At 48.5% G+C, this 21,657-nt stretch overlaps 1 protein-coding gene and 1 non-coding gene across 4 annotated transcripts in view; one reads left to right on the top strand and one right to left on the bottom strand.

Moving 5' to 3' along the window:
- Nucleotides 1–20,576, bottom strand: part of LOC120860845 (GRAM domain-containing protein 2A-like) — a 32,521-nt gene extending 11,945 nt beyond the window's left edge. For 2 of the 3 annotated variants that reach the window (XR_005720444.1, XM_040236552.1), the window contains exon 1: nt 20,503–20,576. Coding sequence is in view for 1 of the 3 variants with exons in the window: in XM_040236552.1 (XP_040092486.1) it covers nt 20,503–20,543 (41 nt within the window). In the remaining 2 variants the exon portion in view is untranslated. Of the gene's footprint in view, nt 1–13,268; nt 13,672–20,502 lie in introns of those variants that run through there. The other variant, XM_040236553.1, reaches the window with a different exon arrangement.
- TRNAV-UAC lies at nt 4,009–4,081 on the top strand. The gene has a single exon. It is a non-coding gene; the product is annotated as a tRNA-Val (tRNA).
- Nucleotides 20,577–21,657: the final 1,081 nt, after the last annotated feature.

Below are 21,657 nucleotides of genomic sequence, written 5' to 3'. Positions count from 1 at the left end.
TAGATGGATCCATCAAAGTGAATTCAGTATCGTGTCCCCAGATCTGCTTCCCCTTGAAAGGCCCCATCCTCCACATTCCCCAAGCCAGGGTATTCAACTCACCCCACACCGCATCAACCCCCAGAACCCTGAGAGCCACGATGCCATACGCTGTCCCCACTCCTGCTGCACCAGGCAATCCCAGGTCACCATCATCTTTCTCCTGGATGCTGGCATCAGCTTCCTAACGACACCTGCCCCCCGCCCTGCCCTGCACACCTGGCCCTCTCCCACATCCACACTGCCAACAGAGCCATCGGCAGCCCAGATCTGAGCCTGCCAACCACCCCCCAGCCCGCCTCCTGACTTTCCTCCTGGAGTTTCTGCTTGCCTCCTCAGCTGGCCTTCCTGCTTCCTTTCCAGCCTCACCCATGCAACTCAGTGGCACCCCTTCACCCTGCATGTTGGCTCTTCCTGGGATTCCTTGCCATGCTTATCTACCTGGAGAATTCCCCAATCATCCTTCCAGGTTCAGCTCAGCTATCACCTCCTCTGTGAAGCCTTCCCAGCTTTCCCCCAGCAGAGCTGGGCATCCCTCCTCTGTGGTCCCTTGCCCCTTTTTTCATGCTGCTGCTCCTGCACTTACCACCCCAGTGCTTGTCTGTTTAGACATCTGAGCTCCACCAGGCGTGTGTCCTCTACATCTCTGTACCCCCAGCACACAGTAGGCACCCAATGTTTGCTAAAGGAATGAGTATGAAGGAGAGACCGAAAAAGAGGCATGTTGACACTTGAAGATGGAGAAGGGGAGAAAAAAAAGCCAGACAGTAAGTGTGAAGGAGGGACTTCCCCTGTGATCCAGTGGCTAAGACTCTGAGCTCACAATGCAGGGGGCCTAAGTTTGATCCCTGGTCAGGGAACTAGATCCTGCATGCCTCAACTAAGACCCAGTGCAGCCAAATAAATAAATGATTTTTTATAAAAAGAGTGAAGGAGGTCCAGAGAATGATAGGTGCCCAGCAGTAAGAGGAGGGGTGGTGGACAGGAGCTGATGGGGGTCACCCACAGATGGGCCCTTCCAGGAGCCCCAGCCTGTGGAGCAGGCAGACAGCCCAGCCCAGCAGCACCAGGCATTCAATCCGTGCTGGCCGAATAATCAAAGAGGAGCTCAGGTGGGAGGCAGAAGGCATACGGAAGAGGATAAAGTGGCTCAGACAGCATGGGATGGGGTATGTGGGGGAAAGCACAGGCTGGGCCACTCCTGCCCTCACAGTAGTGCTCACTGGCACTCCCTTGGCTTACCCAGCCCCCCACCCACAACCTCCCCTAACCACTGCGCAAACCTCCCGCCAAGGCTCCTCAAGCCTCAGGCAACAGCAGTGCCCGTGGCTGATGCTGAAGTGGAAAACTTGGCCAGGCCTGACAGTGTGAACCAGCTAGGACTGCGTGGTCACAGGAGGGTCCCCTTGGGCATCTCCTCCCCCAGGGTGAGTGTCCACACACTCTCCCAAGTTGTCTCCTAGTGGGCATCTGAGCTGCTAGAGCATCCTGTGGGTCCTGTCAGCTCTTCTCAAGGCCAAGGACAGCTCCACTCTCTCCTGCAAGCAGCCAGGATGCTGGGCCCTGGTTGGTCCAAGGAGAGACCTCTTCCAAACAGAAAACACAGCAGCAGCCCCTGAGAAAGCAGCGCCACAGACCATGGATACAGCCACTGAGGGACAGACACATCCTGGAAGGAACATCAGCCACTGGGGCTCCATGGCCTGGACCTTAGGGCACCTCCAAACTCCCCCAGCTCTACCTCTCAACACACAGCTCACCACTTACTTCACCAAGAAAAGAGACCATTCTGTTAACTCTGCTGGGGGCACACTAGAATTACCTCTAGAGCTTTTTAAAAAACCATCCAAACAAAAATGATGCCTGAGCCCTGTTCTCAGACCAATTAAATCAGGATCTCTGGGGAAAGCATTTAGGTAACTACACATTTTTAACTTGTTACTGACATTTCATTTACATATTAAAGAGTGCACAGAAAATAAGTGTACAGTGCAATGTATTTTGCCAATGGACCAAACCTGAAAACCTGCCTCCCAAAGCCCCTCCTGCTTCTTCCTACTGCCCCTACCCCCCACCTTTAAGTTAAGTGAAGTCGCTTAGTCGTGTCCGACTCTTTGCGACCCTGTGGACTGTAGCCCACCAGGCTCCTCCATCCATGGGATTCTCCAGGCAAGAATACTGGAGTGGGTTGCCATTTCCTTCTCCAGGGGGTCCTGCCGACCCAGGGATGGAACCTGGGCCTTCTGCATTGGAGGCAGACACTTTAACCTATGAGCTACCAGGGAAGCTTGGGTCAGTGCTAATTCCAGCAGCATGGATTGTCTCTGCCTCTTCAGGGACTTTCTATGGCTGGAATCATATGATACATGTTCTTCTACTCAGCAACACACATGTGAGACTCATCCACAGTGCTGCGTGTGGTTGCAAACTGTGCATTTTCACCAGTCTTTAGAATTCCAGTATATGGACAGATTGCAATTGATTGATTAATTTTACCGTTGAAGGGCATGTTGCTGTTGAGTTTTCAGTTTTTGCCTATTACAAAACCCTTGCTACAAACATTCCAGCACCTGTCTAACAGACACAAGTATTCGTTCCTACAGATAAACACTTAGGATTTGAAATGCTGGATCATGAGTTTCAACTTCAGACTTTTAAAAGCTCTCAGGTGATTTTAAACCCCTCCTTTCTTTGTGGTTCAGAGGGAGACGCGGACTTCCTGGTCTCCATGGCTAATCCTCCCTCCTGGGCTCTGGACCTGGGGCCCTGACCCTCCTGTGCCTCCACCTGGCCCTCCAGAGTTCCAGGAACATCCTTGGCAAGACAAGGAATCACCCTGTTAATAGAGATTTCTTTCATCTGTGAAAGTCACAGAGTTCATTTACTGAGTTGTGCCAAGGAAGTAAGACCTACCTTCTCGTGTGGCAGGGCCAGCCTGAACTACACTGTGTCCTTCCCAAGAGCCTCCCTAGCTTTCTCTCGGGGCCACTTTCCCCACATACTGCCCCAAAACTGGTTAACAAGACGTCTCTCCAAGGGAAACTGGAATCATGTGGACAGAGTCAGGCTCATCAACTGAGCTCAGAGTCAGGTTCAATCAAAACACTGAAACCGGAAGACGAAAAGCAATCTCCCTTTGCAAAAAATCACTCTATGATTTCTTACACAGAAGCTGCACCGCACTTATTTGCTAATAATTTTCTTATGTCCATATGCAAGACAACAACAGCTTCACCCTTTCCACCCACAAGAAAAGGTAAGACTTCCCTGGTGGTCAGGTAGCTAAGACTCCACGCTCCCAACGCAGGGGGGCGTGGGTTTGATCCCTGGTCAGGGAACTAGATTCCTCGTGCCGCAACTAAGACCCAAGGCAGCTAAGTAAATAAAAGTTGTTTGTTTTTTTTTAAGGCAGGGGGAGAGAATCCCATAACTGAACTCCACACTGAATGTAAGGGATGGGGCTCTGAGCTGGGGGCCACATGCTGGGTGCCAATCCATCTGTCCTGCTCAGCAACCCTGGCAAAGGACTCAGGGTGTGGCAGGCATAAAGCCTAGTCACAAATCCTGCTTCCCAGGAGCTTTCTGAGAACCCCTGGGCCAGGAATATGCTTAGTTTCCCTTTACAGCCTTCACCTGTTTCGAAATAATGGGAGACATGGAGGATCAGAGACCCGGCTTCCCAAGACTGCCCCGTTCGTACAGAGGACCCTGGCCACAGGTGTGCTCCAGACCTGAGCAAAGCCACCTGCAAGCCGACCAGCAGCCTCTCTAGAATGAAAAACTGAGCTGGCCCGTCAGGTTCTCTTTCTGATGAATCCTAACTGGGAGATATGGGAGGTGGAGGTGGGCGGACAGAGGCAGTGAGCCGGCAAGAGAGAGCTGCACGTGTGCTTGGCCGGAGTCACTGGGTGGACCTGGAGCCTGGATCTAGAGTGAGGAAGAGAGTAGACAGAGAAGCAGGTGATCCCTTCCCTGGTGGTCCAGTGGCTAAGACTCTGCCCTTACAATGCAGGGGACCCAGGTTCGATCCCTGGTCAGGGAACTAAGATCCCACGTGCCACAACTAAGAGTTCAATGCTAAGACCTAGTGCAGCCAAGTAAATATTTTTTTAAAAGAGAGAAAGAAGCAGGCGGGCTGTGGGCCAAGCGCTGCATCTGGGAGACAGCAGAGAGGGTCTGCTCCCCTCGCCTGCTCCTTAACTTTCAATTCTGCTTCCAGAGCCCAGGCTCTTGCAGCCAAGACCTAAATCTCCTACACCTGGTCTGCTCAAAGACCACACATGAGGACAGATATCTGATGTCCTTTAAGACACAAAAGACACAATGGGGGCAGGTGGTACAACTTACACTTCACCCACGGGTGAAGGAGGGAAGCTCAGCTGGGCTCACTGGCAGAGCAGGGCCAGGACTCCATAGAGGTCTGATACCCACAGCTGGGGGTACCATACTCGCAGTGAGCCTTCAGGGCCAGGAGAGGGAAGAGAACTCTGAAGAGGTTCAGATCAAGTCTGGCCCTGTTAATGAGGGAGCCCTCAGGGAGGAGGTGAAGGAATCTGGCTCATGATTTCCCCTAATCTCAGTCCAACTCTAGTCACACAACAGAGATGCATCATCCCCATTACACAGATAAGAAAACTGAGACCCAGAGAGGTAAAGTTCCTTGCTCTTGACCACATAACTGGAGAGTAGTGGAGCTGGAATTCAAACTTCAGTCTGGCTGAAAAGTCCACACACTGCTTGGAGGGGCTTGGGGGCCCCAAATTCTGTCCTTTCCTCGAGTTTTTCCCGCTGCAGGGCCAGGCCCCCACTCTCCCCATAGGGCCAGTAGAGGGGGACTCGGGGAGGCAGAGAGTGACTCTATTGAGCTGAGATGACCATGCAGGAGCCCCACTGGGAAGTAGGGTTCCTTAGATAAGACTCCACCACCAGATTTTATTTTCCCGACTCTAAGAACCAAACAAACTGGGAGAGCTAGTTGCTCAGGAGATGTGGGCTGGCCCCACCCTCTTGGGGCAGCTGGATTCAGCCTGAACAAGGACCCCTTTGAGCTCTGGTGCTAATAAGAACTCCTACCTCCCGGGATCTCAGAAACCCTGGGTCCTCCCTTTGAGTGGGAGCTGGGTGGGCCGAGAGCTAAGCTGGTCCCATCGTCTTTCAGTAGTCAAGCTGTTTGGTGGACTGGACCAGCCCTGGTTAAGGGGCCCCGCACCTTTTCCCTGCCCCCTGACCTCCCGCCCAGGACTGGGCTCTCTCAGCACACCAGGATGGCCCTGCTCCTCATGGGGACAGAATTCGGGGGCAAAGTGCTCAGGCTGACTCCTCCCCTGCCTCCGGGAGCGGTGCTAATGAGCCCCCGCTCCCAGCCCTGGCAGGGCCCTCACTCAGCTAAGCTGCTCCTGCCCCAGGTGGAAACCTCCTCGCCGCCATCCCTCAGCACCTCTCCCCCCGAAGCCTGGCCAGCCTGTGCCTCCAGGAAGGCAGAGCACTCCCTCCTTGTGCCCTCCCTTCGTCTGCCCAGAGAGCTCCTTGCCTCCTTGCCTGTTGTTGTGGCTTGTCTCCCAACTTCCTGTCTTACCCCAGGGCCTGGCACAACTCCAGGCATACAGTAAGTGCTCAATAACTGTTGGCTGAGTAGACAAATGCTTCCTATAGGGAACTCCTCTGTGTAGTTTCTTTAGCATCAGTGGGGGCTCGGGATGCAAACCTAAGAACCTGGAGTGAGGGCAGCCGCTCAAGTTTGCCTCTGGCTCCCTCCCCGCTGACCCCCAGGCCCCTCCTCTGAGTCTGCTTCCTCCTCTGTGAAGAGGGGAGAATCCCCTCTCCCTGCAGATGGTAAGGGTTCCTGTGAGGATCTGAGAGAGGTCACGGCCCAGTCTTGGTCAAGGGGCGGGTTCTCCCAGCCTTGCCAACTGAGCCTCCCACCCCTGCCTGCACCCTGCCCCACCTCCCTCATCCCTGAAGGATGCCTAGAGGTGAGCGCCCCATGGGAAGCAGAGATGGAGGCACCACCAGGCCCCTCACTCTACCCACTCTACTCAAAGCTCCATACGTGTCCTATGTGACTGAATCTTATTCCTGGTGACAGCGGCTGTGGAAGGGCCCTCTTCACACCTGGGGCGGCACCCACAAACAGTCTCCCACCCCCTTGAGCTCAGACCCAGCCATACTCAGGATCCCGTCCTCTCTTCTCCCCCTACCAGAGGTCTGAGACCAACAATTGGCCCCCTTCCTGGCCAGAGCGCAAAGACTTGCAGACTGAGAACAGTCACCAGGGAGACTGCTGGACAAACGGCCGAAATGTGGAATCTTCGCTCCGGGAGACATCCAGGATTTCCTACAAAGCCCAGGCTACGATGGAGCAGGGAGCTGGTCCTGCAGAGTGACCCGCCTGTCGCTGGCCCTGTCCCATTGTGCCCACTGCTGGAGCAGAATCAGGGTGAGCTGGCACCCCTGGACCTGGTCACAGACCACTTTTTCTTGGCAGGCCACTTGGGGCCTGGCTGTTTCCAGACTAGAAGCTGGTCATTCAGGTCTAAACACAGACTTGCATTCATTAAGAAACAGAGCACTCCTGTGCTCCTGGGGGCCACCCTCCGCCGGGCCTGCTGAGCGGAGGGCCCACAGACACCCTCAGATGCTCCAGGCTGCCAGGAGGGGTGGCTGCTCCCAGGACAAGTCAACTCTGTCCATCCACGGATCCCACGCGGCGCACTCTGGGACACCCATCTCAGAATCGCGCTAGCTTTGGAAACCCACTCAGCTCTTCTCAGAGCACTGGGTCTTGAGAGGTCTCAGGGTCCCGAAAGACCCTGGGCGTGGGGACAGGGAGGCAGGCCTGAAAGAACCTCTCACAGCCTTGGGGAAGCCACTCTCTCCTTCTGGGCCTCAGTTACTCCTCAGCAAAGGGGCAAGAAAGTCTCCAGCCAGGAGAGAAAGCAAATGTTGTCTGAGGGAACAACAAAGCCGAGCCCAGGACTGGGTGAGCAGAAGCTGGCCACTGGCTCTCTCTGGTCAGAAGAACGCAGACCCCAGCAGAGGCTGGCAACAGCATAGCCCTCAAAGGCTGCCTCCCTCCTCTAAACTCCAGCTGAATGCCTGGACTCACTTAACTCTGTGTAAGTGCTGGGTGTACGAAGAGGCATGAGGCAAACTACTATCCCCAAAATGCTTGGTGGGAGAGGCAGACATGAAACAAATATTTATAGAGATCAATACATAATTATAACTGTGTAATGTGTACTGTGAAGGCAAAGCACAGTGTCTGAGAGAGCCTCAATCAAGGAGCCCTGAATCAGCTGCAGAGAGAGGGGAAGACTTCCCTGAAGACACAGCAGCAGCATTTGCCCTGATGGCAGTGCTAGTCAGACCAACGGGCTGGCAGGGGAGAGGAGGGTTGGAGGGTATTGGGGAGGGATCATTGTAGAGCAGGGGTTCCCTACCTCTGGGATCTGATGATGATCTGAGGCAGAGCTGATGTAATAATAACAGAAATAGAGTGCACAATAGCTATAATGTGCTTGAATCATCTTGAAACCACCCATTCCCCCTACCCATCTGTGGAAAAATTGTCTTCCATGAAGCTGGTCCCTGGTGCCAAAAAGGTTGGGGATCACTGTTTAGAGGGTTTCTGATGTGCAAAAGCCCTGAGGCCAGATGTATATAGCATGCAGGAGAAACATAAACAGAGCCTTTGGGTCTGGAAGGTGGAGGTGAGCAGTGAAGTAATGAGCAACGGGGCTGGAGAGGTAGGCAGGGTAGATCATACAGGGCCCAGTGGGCCCCAGTAAGGGTTTTTGTCATTCTCTTAAAAGCTAGGGGAAACCAAGGAAGGGATTTAAAAGGGAAAAGACACTATCAATTTTGTATGTTTAAAGAGTACAGAGCAGCATCTGTTTGAGCTGGCATACGTGGACATGATCACAGATCACCCTAAGACATAGATTTGTTTCAAATACAAAACGGTGTGGGACAGGGGGCGTAGAGGATGAGTTTTGATGAAATGGGGACAACCTTGTGTTGGTAGTTGGTAGTGATGGATACATGGTCACTGACTCTGTGATCAGAAGAACTCTGATCCCAGGAGAAGTTGCCAGGAGCCTAGGATGGAGGGGGTGGGGGGGCGTCCATCCTACAACTCTCCTCCTCTTTTTCTTTTTTTTTTTTTTTTGATACCCAGAGAGTAGCTGTGATTCTTTTTTTTTTTTTTTTAACTTTTGGCTGCACTGGGTCTCTGTGGCTTAGCAAGGGCTTTCTCTAGTTGCAGAGAGCAGGGGCTACTCTTCCTTGCAGAGCACGGACTTCACCTTGTGGTGGCTTCCCTCGTTGCGTGGCACGGGCTGTAGGCACGTGGCTTCCGTAGTTGTGGCTCCCAGTCTCCAGAGCATGGGCTCAGTAGTGGTGGTGCAGGAGCTGAGTTGCCCTGCAGCGTGTGAGATCTTCCTGGACCAGGGATCGAACCCTGCACTGGCAGGCAGATTCCTATCCACTGCACCACCAGGGAAGTCCCAGTCCCCTCTTTTGTACATGTTTAGAATTTTCCATGCAGACAGACCAGTTAGGAGATTATACTCCGGCAGAGAGATGATGTCTCAGACTTGGTGGCAGTCGTGGTGATGGAAGTTGGGGGACGGATTCACGATACATATATCTCTAAGTAGAATCAATCTGGACTTGGTGATCAAGTGGATGTGGGGTGTAAGGGAAAATGTGTCAAATATGATTTTAGATTTCTGGCTTAAGCAAGTAGGATACTGCTTTATTTTGCTGAGACAAAGCAGGGGGATAGTCATGAGTTCAGTCTTAAAGATATGTGAGAAGCATTTAAGTAGAGATATCAAGTTATATATGAGTGAGGAGCTCAGAAGAAAGCTCCAGGCTGAAGGGAGAAATTCCTGAGTTATTGGCCCATGCATGGGTACAGGAGCTAGGAAGATCCCTCAGGGAATCTTCTTCTCCCCTAAAGAAGACAAGCTATGGACAAGGGTGCCAAGACCAGAACAGTGGGGCAGAGAGCAGACTTTTCAACAAATGATGCAGGAACAACTGGACATCCATCCACAGGCCAGGGAATTAAGTTGGATCCCTATCTCACAGCATGTACAAAAACTAACTCAAAAATGTCAGAGCTGGGACTTTCCTAGTGGTCCAGTGGTTGAGAATCCGCCTGGCAGGGGCTTCCCTGGTGGCTCAGTGGTAAAGAATCCACATGCCAATGCAGGATCCAGGAAGATCCTACATGCCATGCAGCAACTAAGCCCGGCCACTCTGCCTCCCTCCTATAAACTCATTGAGTTTAACTCCTATAAACTACTGAGCAACCAACTCACCTGTTGAGTCTGTGCTGTAGAGCCCAGGAGCCACAAGTATTGAGCCCATGAGGTGCAACTACTGAAACCCGAGGGCCCTGGAGCTTGTGCTCTGCAACAAGGAAAGCCACCACCATGAGAAGCCTGCACCCTGCAACTAAAGGAAAGCCCACACAGCAACCAAGACCCAGCACAGCCAAAACTAAATAAACAAATACAGTTATTAAATTAAAAAAAAAAAAAGATTCTGCCTTGATTCTGCGAGAGACTCAGATTCAATCCCTGGTTAGGGAACTAAGATCCCACATGCTGTGGAGCAGGTAAGCCAGCACGTCCCGACTACTGAACTCTTATGCTCCAGAGCCCATGTGCCACAAATAGACAGTCTGTGCACCACCAAGAAAGGTCCTGCGTGCCACAACCAAGACTCGATGCAGCCAAATAAATAAATACATTTTTTTTAATGTCAGTGCTAAAACTCTTAGAAGAAATCATGTGTGTAAATCTCTGATTAGGCAACAGTCTTGTAAGATTCTTGCCTGCTGTTCAAGAGACACAAGAGACGTGGGTTTAGTCCCTGGGTCAGGAAGATCCCCTGGAGTAGGAAATGGCAACCCACTCCAGTATCCTTGCCTGGAAAACCATGGGCCGCAGGTAACCGTCCATAACTTCACAAAGAGCTGGACATGAGTGAGCACAGCACAGACGTTCTCTTTGCTCCTGACTCTCAATCTCTTAAGATATGACACCCAAAGCACGAGAAACAGCAGAAGAATAGATACGTTGAACTACATCAAAATTAGAAACTTTTGTACTGCTAATGATATCACTGAAAAAGTGAAAAGGTGACTAATAGAGAAAATAGTTGTAAATCAGAGATCTGATAAGGGACTAGTATCTAGAATATATTTTAAAAACTCTTACAACCTTGTAGGTATTATACTAAGTGAAAAAGAGCCAATCACAAAACTACAAATGCTTTATGACTCCACTTATATGAAGGACCTAGAGTAGTCAGATTCATGAAAACCGAAAGCAGAATGGTGGGTGGCAGAGGCTGGGGTTGGGAGTTGGGGTGGGTGGAGAGTTATTTAATGGATGTAGAGTTTCAGTTTTGCAAGGTGAAAAAGTTCTGGAAACTGGTTGTACAACAATATGAATATGTATATTTAACACTATTGAACTGTACAAATGAACTTAGAAATGCTTAAGATGGTAAATTTTATGTTACGTGTTTTTTAATTCACAATTAAAATTTTTAAAAAGAATTCTTAAAACTGAACAATAAAAAGACAAATAATCCAACTAGAAATGGGCAAATGTTTACATAAACACTTTTCCAAAGAAGATATCAAATGACCATTAAGTACATAAAAAGATGCTCAACATCATTAGTCATCAAGGAAATACAAATCAAAACCACAATGAGATACCACTTTACATCCCCAAGAGGCTGTAATTTATAACAGGTGTTGAGGAGGAGGAGGAGAAATTGGAACCCTCATACATTGCTTCTGGGATTGTAAAATGGGGCAACTGCTTTGGAAAACAGTTTGGTGATTCTTCAAATGGTTAAACATTTACTATATGACCCAGCAATTCTACTTCTGGGTACATACCCCCCAAAACTGAAAATATATATGCACACAAAATCTTGTACAAGAATGCTCATAGCAAAGGGAACCTTCCTACCCTGTTGGAAGGAATGTAAATTGGTGCAGCCACTATGGAAAACAGTGCAGAGAGTCCTCAAAACAAAAAACAGAATTCCCGTATAATCCAGCAATCCCACTCCTGGGCATATATCCAGACAAAACAACAATTCAAAAAGACACATGCAAGCCTATGTTCATAGCAGCACTTGGCTGCTATTTGTAATAGCCACAGCATGAAAACAACCTAAATGTCCATCAACAGGTGCATGAATGAAGAAGCTGTGGTCTATACACAATGGAATACTACTCAGCCATAAAAAGAATGAAAGAATGCCATCTGCAGCAACACGGATGGACCCAGGGATTATCACACTAAATGAAGTAAGTCAGAAACAGAAAGACAAATACCATACGATATCACTTATATGTGGAATCTCAAATAAGACACAAATGAACTTATCTACAAAACAGACTCACAGAAAAAAAACAGAACTGTGGTCACTAAGAAGGAAGGCAGGTGGGAGAGGGATGGACTGGGAGTTCAGGATTAGCAGATGCAAGCTATTATATATTGGATAAACAAAAAAGTCCTACTGTATAACACAGGGAACTATATTCAATATCCTATAATAAGCTATAATGAGGTGAGGTGAAGTCGCTCAGTCTTGTCCGACTCTTTGCGACCCCATGGACTGTAGCCTACCAGGCTCCTCTGTCCATGGGATTTTCCAGGCAAGAGTACTGGAGTGGGTTGTCATTTCCTTCTCCAGAGGATCTTCCCCACTCAGGGATTGAACCCAGGTCTCCCACAGTGTAGGCAGACACATTACCATCTGAGCCACCAGGGAAAATCTAAGCTATAATGGGAAAGAGTATTAAAAGAATGTATATATGTATATAACTGAATCACTTTGCTGTACAGCAGAAATTAACATCACAAATCAGCTGTACTACAATTTTAAAGTTTTCAAAAAAGGAATGCTCATAGCATTATGATAATTATTAGCATTACTATTATTACTATTACCATTACTATTATAGCCAAAAAATGGAAACCCAAACACCCAGCTGATGAACGGATAAGCAAAATGTGGTATATCCATACAGTGGAACATAATTCAGTCATACAAAAGAATGAAGTACCGATATATACTGCAAATGATGGACCTTAAAACTTTATGCTAAGTGAAAGGCCAGTTCCAAAAGGCCACACATTGTATGACTCCATGTACAGGGAATGTCCAGAACTGGCAGATCCACAGAGACAGTAGATCAGTAGTTGCCAGGGGTTGGAGAGAAGGGGAAATGGGAAGTGACTAAGGCACATAAGGTTTATTTGGGGGGGATGATTAAACTGTTCTGGAATTAGACAGTGATCATGGTTACACTATTTTGTGAATACAGTAAAAGTCACTGAATGGCACGTTTTGAAAGGATGAATTTTATGGTGTATGAGTTATTTCTCCATAAGAAGGATGGGGGTTGGAGAGGAGAGTAGGGGACCTCAAGAACTACAACACTTAAAGACTGGGTGGAAGGGGTTTACCTGGTGGCCCAGTGGCTAAGACTCCACACTCCCAGGGCAGGGGCCCTAGGTTTCATCCCTGGATGGGGAATTCTATCCCACGTGCCACTTCTCAGAGTTCCCAAGCTGCAACTAAACATCCCGCATGTTGAATGAATATCAAGATCCCAAGTGTGGCAACTAAGACCTTGCACAGCCAAATAAATAAAACTAAGTATTTTTTAAAAAGAAAAAGTCTGTGTGGAGGAGGAAGAGGGATGCCCCAAGGAGACGAAGAGAAGGTGGCCCAAGAGGCAGAAAGAAAACCAGGTGTATAGGTTGTCGTGGAAGCCAAAGGAGTGCTTCAGAAAGGAGGAGTGGAAAAGCAGGAAGTTTGTTGGGAGGCCAAACTGCAGGAAGGCTGAAAGGCAGTCTAACTATCAACCAGGAGAGGATCCATGCGGTCGTGGGGAGTCTGAATCCACACCTAACGGTCTGCTCCTCCCCCGCTCCCTCCCACGCTGGTGACTGCATCCAGGGACTGGCAGTGAGCACAGGCCCCTGAACACAAGTGAGGATGCTGCCGAACACACCGGAAGCCTAGGTCACCGGCCGGCTCAGCGCCACACCGACCTCGGATCCTGCGAAAGGCCACGGAGATTCTGGGGGATGGGAGAGAGAAGGGACTGTACCTCTCCAACCCCGACTGAGCGGGGGGTGGAGGGATCCTCCCTGCCTGGTCCAGCCTTCCCCAGCCATCCTCACCTGACGCTCCTCTGCCCCTGGCGTGTCTCTGCTGCAGCCCGCGAACCACAAGTCCATTTTCTGCGTCTGCCCTGGGAAGGGCTGAAGAGCCCGCAGGCACCCGGCGCCAAGAGCGCAGCCACACCCAGAATTCCAGCAACGCAGGGCCCCGCGCCAGAGAGCCCGCCCTGCCTGCCCTGCGCACCCCTTGACGGGGCCGGTGGGTCCCTAGGCGGAAGAGCAAAAGCTTGCGCAGACCAGAAGCTGTTGCAGTAGAGCACGTCCTGCCCCCTGGAAACGGGGCCCGCGCCCCCTCCAGCACCCAAACCCGGTAGTTGGTCCGGATTTGGAGTGTCCCAGACAGGATCCAGCTCCTTGCCCCACCCAGGCTTCTCCTAACTAGGCTCCCCCAAGCCATACCGTGCTTGTGTAAGGATTCCTGGGCGATAACCTACACTTAAAGAGCTTACTGGATCCTGGGACCTTCTCTTCCAGGGAGAGCCCCAGATTGTTCAGCTAGTGGAAAACCCCTAAGAAGGCTTGCTCTCGCCACTGTTATTCAGCATTGCTCTGGAAGCTCTAGTCATTGCACAAAGGCATGAAAAAGAAACAAAAGATTCATATATTAAAAAGAGATGATTATTCTTTGAAAGATGGTAACATGAACTACCTAGAGAATATATATTCAACTGGAAAAATCATAAGAAAGTGGCCCAGATATTCTTATATTTGGACACTGGGCCAGCCAGAGCTGTGATGAAGATAGACACATAATAATACACTCTCACAGACTTAACTGTTATTCTAGTGGTTACAAGATCAACATAAAAATCAATAGTTTCTCAGTAGACATGCAATAAACAGTTATAAAATATATTTGGGGAAATGATTATTCATGTGGCAACAACATGTATAAGTTACCTAAGAATAAACTTTTAAAATGTAGAAAAATCTAGAAGAAAACCACAGGCATTTTTAAAATAACATGAAAGAAGGCTTGAATAAGTGGAAAGATAAACTGTTCCTGAGTGAGAAGATTGAAAGTTTTAAAGAAGCGAATTTATCCCAACTGTCATGCAAGGGTTTTGCCCTACCAGATGTCAGAACAAACTACAAAGCTGGAACAATTAAAATATTTACTAGTTTAGGAAAAATTAATAGATCAATAGACTGTAAGAGGGAGGCCAGAGCATGATCTATGGGTATCTGAGAATTTAGTATATAAGACAGAATCACGGGACTTCCCTGGCTGACCAGTGGTTGAGTCTTCGCCTTCCAGTGCAAGGGGTGTGGGTTCATCCTGATGGGAGAGCTAGGATCTCATATGCCTCAGGGCCAAAAACCAAAACACAAAACAGAAGCAATATTGTAACAAATTCAATAAAGACTTTAAAATGGTCCACATCAAAAGTGAAATCTTTTTTAGAAAGAAACTGTTTCAGATAAGTAAGGGAAAAAGAGATTGTCCAATAAATGATATTGGAACAACTGGGTACCTCATACCATTCATAAAAATACACTAAATAAATTCCAGGTAGATTAAACGGCCAAATATTTTCTAAATCAATAAAATAGAATAGAATATTACTATATAAGGAAACATCTTCCTAAGCAAGATATCAAACCCAGAACACATAAAAGAAAATATTAATTGCATAAAAATTAAAAACCTCTGTACATCAAAATTTAAACTGACAGAGGACTTCCCTGGTGGTGAGTAGTTAAGGCTTCGCTCTTCCACTGCAGGGGACACAGGTTCCATCCCTGGTCGGGGAACTAAGAGACCACCTACTGCACAGTGCAGCCAAAACAAATAAATAACAATTTAAAAGGTGAAGTAAACAGATGCAAAGAGTCGGACACGACTAAGTGACTGAACTGAACTGACTGAAACAATATTAAAAAATTAAACTGAAAAAGGACTGGCATTTTTAAATGATAATAACTCATCTACATCAGTAAGAAAAAGGCAGACAATCTAACAGAGAAGCAGGCAAAGAATATGAACAGGCAAGTCACAAAAGAAGAGAGCTCCCTCTTACCTACTTTACTGATAAACATTAAAAAAATCAGAGTGCTCAATATTACCAAGGATGTATGTGGAAAAAGAAGCGTTCTCATTTTCCATGAGACTTAAAACTAAGTTAACCTTTCTGACATATATCAAATGCTTTAAGAAATGTAAATCCTTTGACCCTAAAACTCCATTTCATGCAAATTGTTATAAGGAAATAAAGGGACAAATAGGCAAAAATTTATATTCCTATAAATTAAGAGGAAATTAAATAATTATGAGGAAAAATGTAGAAATACCAAAACAGTATTTTATCAACATAAGGTCGATTCCTGTGCAATTGACTAAAAGAATGGAGTATAGCTGCACGTGCTAATATGGAAAAAAGGTAAAAAATGTATTGTTTAGCAAAAAGTATATATGAGTCAGTAACCAAGATATAACCCATTTATGTGGAAAGAAGGGAATTCTTCTACACTGTTGAAGGAAATGTAAATTGGTACAGTGACTATGGAGAACTGTATGGAGGTTCCTTAAAAAACTAAAAATATAGCCACCCTGCAATCCCACTCCTGGGCCTATATCTGGAGAAAAACATCATCTGAAAGGATGCATGCACCCCAGTGTTCACTGCAGCACTGTTACAATAGCCAAAGACAAGGAAGCAACCTAAATGTCCACTGCCAGAGGAAGGGATAAGAAGATGTGGCTCATATATGCAGTGGGATATTACACAGTCATTAAAAAGAGTTAAATAGTGCCATTTGCAGCAATAGGGCTGGACCTAGAGATAGTCATATTTAGTGAAGTAAGCCAGACAGAGAAGGAGAAATATCATATGACATCCCTTATATGCAGAATCTAATAAGAAATGATATAGATGAACTTATTTACAAAACAGACTCCCAGAGAATGAATTTATGGTTGCCAGCGGGGAGGGATAGGGGGAATGGAAAGTTAGGGAGTTTGGGATTAACATGCACACACTGCTATATTTAAGATGGATAACCAGGACGTCCCAGGTGGTCCAGTGGTAAAGAATCTGCCTGCCAATGCAGGGGACACAAGTTCAATCCCTGGTCCAGGAAGATTCCATGGGTCACAGGGCCATTAAGCCCATGTACCACAACTACTAAGCCTGCGCTCTGGGCCCACGAGCTACAACTACTGAGCCCACATGCTCTAGCCCAGGAGGCCAAGAAAAACCACCACAATGAGAAGCCTGCACACCACAATGAAGAATGGCTCCCGCTTGCTGCAGTTAGAGAAAGCCTGTGAGCAGCAGTGAAGACCTAGAGCAGCCATAAATAAATCATTAGAAGTTTTAAAAGACACTTAAAATGAATAACCAACAAGGACCTACTGTATAGCATAGGGAACTCTGCTCAATGTTATATGGCAGCCTGGATGAGAGGGGAGTTTGGGGGAGAATGAATACATGTATGGCTGAGTCCCTTTGCTGCTCACGTGAAACTATCACTACATTTTTAATCAGCTATACTCCAACATAAAATTTAAAATGTTAAAAAATATAACCCACTTATAAAATTAAAAATTCTATATATAAACAAACAAACAAAAGAAACAACAAAAAAAATTCTGTATCAAACAATAGTGATGATGTCTCAGGGAAGAATTCACTCTCAATAGTTTCTGTTTTGTCTGAAATTACTATAACAGGGGTGTAATATCTTTAAAATCAACAATAATAATAAAGATATTCAAAAATAAGAAAGTAGAAGTGATATCTTTTTTTACTTATTAAATTTCAAAGGCTTAAAAGTGTAATAACATCTATGGTTGGTCAACATTTTGGTGAATGGACAGTCTCACACTCCTGTGTAGGAGAGCAGTATGTGAATAGATACATACGTTTACATGTAGATAGCCGACAGACCCATAAATTCCACTTCTAACAATTTACTCTCAGGAAATAATTGGACACACATTTAAATGTATACAAATATTCACTGAAGTGTAGTTAAAAAAGGAAAAAAAATAGAGCATGAACAAAGTATGGTTTATTCATACAATAAAAGGCTATGTAATGATTAAAATATTTCACTATTAAAATATTAAAAATAAGCTTAACACAATGGATAGCATTATATTACATTGAAAAAAATTACATGTATCTAGAACAGCATGCATACTAAAATATATTGGAGGACTTCCCTGGCAGTCCAGTAGCTAAGACTACACCACCTCCAATGCAGGGGGCCCAGGTAGGATTCCTGGTCAGGGAACTAGATCCTACACGCCATCACAAAGAGTTCACATGCCACATCCAAAGATCCTGCATGCCACAGCTAAGACCCGACACAGCCAGATAAATCAATATTTAAAAATAAAGAAACAAAATAAAAATTAACAACGTGCTTTCCCAGTAGATTTTAAACATCACTTGAGGGAAACACTAATTTAGGACAAAGACTTAGAGACTGGCTCGACGGCCATAGATTATCAAACACTCCAGTCCTAAATTCTGACCAAGCATTTGTAAACTAATGAGAATGTGTGGTTGTGGTGGGGAGAAGGGAGGTACCAGCCTGCCCTGTAGTGGTTTATCTTCTTGGGAATAGCACCTTCTTGCTGTGCTTTGGCCAGCAAGGACTCCATGGGGAAGCAGGTACTTTCTCTTTTTTTAATTTTTCTTTTTAAATTAGTTTATTTTTTGTTTTTGGCTGAGCCAGGTCTTCATTGCTGTGTGCAGACTTTCTCTAGCTGTGGCAAGCAAGGACTACTCTCTAGTTGTGGTACAGAGGCTTCGCGTTGTGGTGGCTTCTGCTATTGTGGAGCATGGGCTCCAGGGCATCTGGGCTTCAGCAGCGGCTGCTCATGGGCTCCGCTGCTCCATGGCATATGGAATCTTCCTGGACTAGGGATTAAACCTGTGCTGCCTGCATTGGCAGGTGAATTCTTAACCACTGGACCACCAGGGAAGCCCAGGTACTTCTTGATTACAGAGGAAGCTCCATCCCCTTCCTTGATGTCCCCATCCTCCTTCCCTTCCTACATTAGTAAACAGCTGGGGATTAATCAAAGCTTCACAGGTTGGTGATAACAGGTGGTGACAGACTCATGCCCTGCTGCCCAGGTGAACAGCAGCACAGCGGCCAGGGCTGACTTCATGCCAAACTTACCCTTGCTTAAAAGAGGGCTGCAGAATTGGGCGGAATTATTTTCACTTCTTAGGAAAGAAAAAAGGAAATTATTTTCTGGTGTCTGGACTCAGACCCTGGATACCAAAGTGGAATGCTTCATGGGTCTCAACACCATGGGCTTTCCGTAGGTAGTCATGGCAACGAAGCAATTATGTAAAGAGATAAAATACCTTCAAAAATCAAGGGGGAAACAGACTAGTTAGCAGAATCACTGAATGGCTGCACAGAAAAGCCCTTTAAGGAGCCTACAATGCGTTCTCCTTACCTTACAGTGGCAAAGCAGGCCCAGAAAGGAGACCCGACTTGTCCCAGGTCAAAGCAAAATAGGAACTTCTGACAAGAGAGGCTCTCCATGCTGGTCCGATAAGTATGGTATGTGGCATTCAAGGGCCAAAGCCGCAACTTAACCAGGTTAAGGACTAGGAGGGGCCACCCAAACAGGCATGTGGAAGAACTTCAGGAAGTCTGGCTGGCAGAGCCCGTCTTGAGTACTGCTGACCTCACCCTCAGGAATCTTAGGTGGATGGATTGGCACACAGATCCTCCTGGTCTACACTAAAGCTCCAAGGATCCAGCTAAGCTCAGAAACATCAAAGCAATCAGTAACATCAAGGCCTGGATAGGACCTGGATTGACCCCACTATGCTATTCAGAAAATTCTCCCAAAGGCAAGTCAGGAATGAGAACTTTGGTTTGGCCCCTGCAGAAATGCTCCTGGAAGCTCAGTAGCAGCTTCTGTCAGCTTTGTGCTCTATATCTGCCCATTTGTCCCAGAGATGTTCACTGCTTAACTGGTCCTATAGAACCACAACCTCAGACCCAAGTGTCTGTCTGTGCTATCAGAAGACTACAGAAGGAGAAAACCCTCCTTCTCACTGCAGAATGGAGGTGGGGATGGGAGATATACACCCTCTACTCCTCTCTCCCTGAAGCCCCATAAGTCTTTGCTGTGAAAGGAACTGGACTTCAGAGCCAGCTAGAGATGTACATTGGAGCAAAGGCATTGTGGATTGTTAGGACATTCTTTTCCCTAGGAGGCCGATTCTTGTAAGGGTGGGTGGGGCAGGCAAAGCCAACAAGGGCAAATGCCAGCTGTGTAGGACTTCACCAGCTTCTCTGAGGACAGGACAGAGGGAGCCCTTAAGCCTTCTGCCAGCTCCACGTACTTGTGTGGCTTGGGCACTGGGTCACACTACATCCACACTATCTGCCCCAGGGCTGGATGGCCAGGGGTGCCAGGCTGCCCTTCAGAGCTCTGACTGTAGGGTTTGGGACCTGGACAAGGGCAGCAACTGAGGGCTTCAACCACTGACTCCTTCTTCCCCAAATAATCCTACCCACAAGGGCCCAAGATATCAGGGGGCAGAGGCCACAATTATTGATCCCACCTGAAACGCCATCTCTCACTTGCGCTGCCTCCCTACCCCTTGACCAGCTGCAAGAACTTTCCTTCTTCCAAGAGTGACTGTGGAACAGATCTCGAGGTTGAGAGACTGGCCCCAGCCCGCCCGACGTGGACGGGCACGACGCAGGGGTGCGGCCGAGTCGTGCTGGGACAGCTCCAGGCTGCCTCCTAGGCAGCAGAGCGCCGCTACAATTGCAGACCGGGTTAGAAGAGAGGCTGAGCCTTCCAGGGGCCAGAAGGGAAAGACCAGCCCTTGGGTTGGGGGTAGTTGGGACGGGAGGTCCATATGGCTAGGGAATGAATGAATGAGCGAATGAATGACCAGCGACGGCGGCAGAGGAGGATGGTGGTGAACCACGGGAGGTATCCCGAGGAGGGTGCCCTCCACCTCCCTGGTGCCGCCCGGACGTCCATCATCCCCGATGTTCAAACCCCTCGCAGGAAGCGCCGGCAGCCTGGCATCCCGCCCCCGCGCAACACCTCGCAGCCTGGGAGGCGCCGGGGCCCGCACGGCGCAGCTCTGGAGCGGAGCCGCATTCCGGCAGGGTGGAAAGTGCCTGCCCCGCGGGCAGAATCCACCAAGGCGCGGCGGGCGCCGGGTCCCTCCGGGTAGCGTCCCTTCGAGGCGGACTCCGGGTTCCACAGCCCGGTCCGCGGGTTGCACCCACTTACCTGCTCGCTCCGGCGGCCGCTACCGGACTCAAAGCTGTCATCGCGGAGCCTCCAGACAGCGCGGGGAACCGGGTGCCCACTCCTGCCTGCCTCGGAAGACACGCCCCCAACCGTTCATTGGCTGCTCGCGCGGGACGGGCCCAGCCCATTGGTTGTTCCTCCCTCTCTCCAGATCCAGGTGGGGCCCCACGCTCTGCTTAGATCCTACCGCTCAGTCTACGGGACTGGAAAGTCCCGGAGTCTTGGGCCTGGGTCTGCATCCTTTGCCCTTCCCAGCGAAGGCCTTGGGTACTTGCTTCAAATTCTTCCTCTTTAGCCATTTTAGTCTCTCTGTAGCAGCCCATTCCCGCCCTCCTCCACCTCCCAACCCCAAGCTCCAGGGCAGTTTCAGTTTCTCTCCACACCAGAGAAGTGAGGACATGAGTAGGGAACACCAGAGGGGATTTTGAACAAGGGTCTGCAATGATTTTATGTTTTCCCCAGAGCTGGGGATTTCGCGGTGTCTCCCAAAGCAGAAAGCTTCTGGAGGTTTGGAAAGGGACTGCAGATGGCCAGATTGAGTGGGAAAGCACAAGCATTAGAGCTCACACTGGGGATGTGACAATCAACCTGGTACGTGGGCCCCTTCCCTCTTATCCCCACCAGGAAAGGCTTGGTCCTTGGGAGTGGTCAGGAGACAGGGAAGGTGCAAACCCTTCCATTCCCAACCGTCTCCTTGCTTTCTGAGCCTGCTTTTCACATAGGGAGGATGTGGAAAAACAAGAGGGCACAAATATTCTGCAAACAGAACCTCAACCTGGACCTCTACTGCAGGATGACCTGGGGGAAGGAGCAGGACAAGGGTCACTTCACTCCTGGTTTACCCAGAGCAGGAGGGAGGGGCCCTTGTGGCTGCCTTTTCCAATCTTTGGTCTAAATAAGCTGTTAAAATTTCCCCAGCTGCGGGATCTTTTAGACCCCAGGGCACTGAAAAGGGGAGCCTATCTTCAAGGTAGTCAGCGGCTGCTCTCCTAGAACCTTGGCACCCTGGGGGACAGGATGGCAGTTGGCCTGAGTCTTAACAGGAGAACTTGCCGGGAACCATGGGGCTCTTGCCATTTCACCCCACTCAGAGGGCAGAGTTCAATCACCACCCCCCCCATCCCCAACAAAAAA

Source organism: Oryx dammah, unplaced genomic scaffold, assembly GCF_014754425.2.
Source record: "Oryx dammah isolate SB20612 unplaced genomic scaffold, SCBI_Odam_1.1 HiC_scaffold_11208, whole genome shotgun sequence".
NCBI lineage: Eukaryota > Metazoa > Chordata > Mammalia > Artiodactyla > Bovidae > Oryx > Oryx dammah.
The sequence above is the reverse complement of the archived record's forward strand: the minus strand, read 5'-3'. Positions and strand labels throughout refer to the sequence as shown.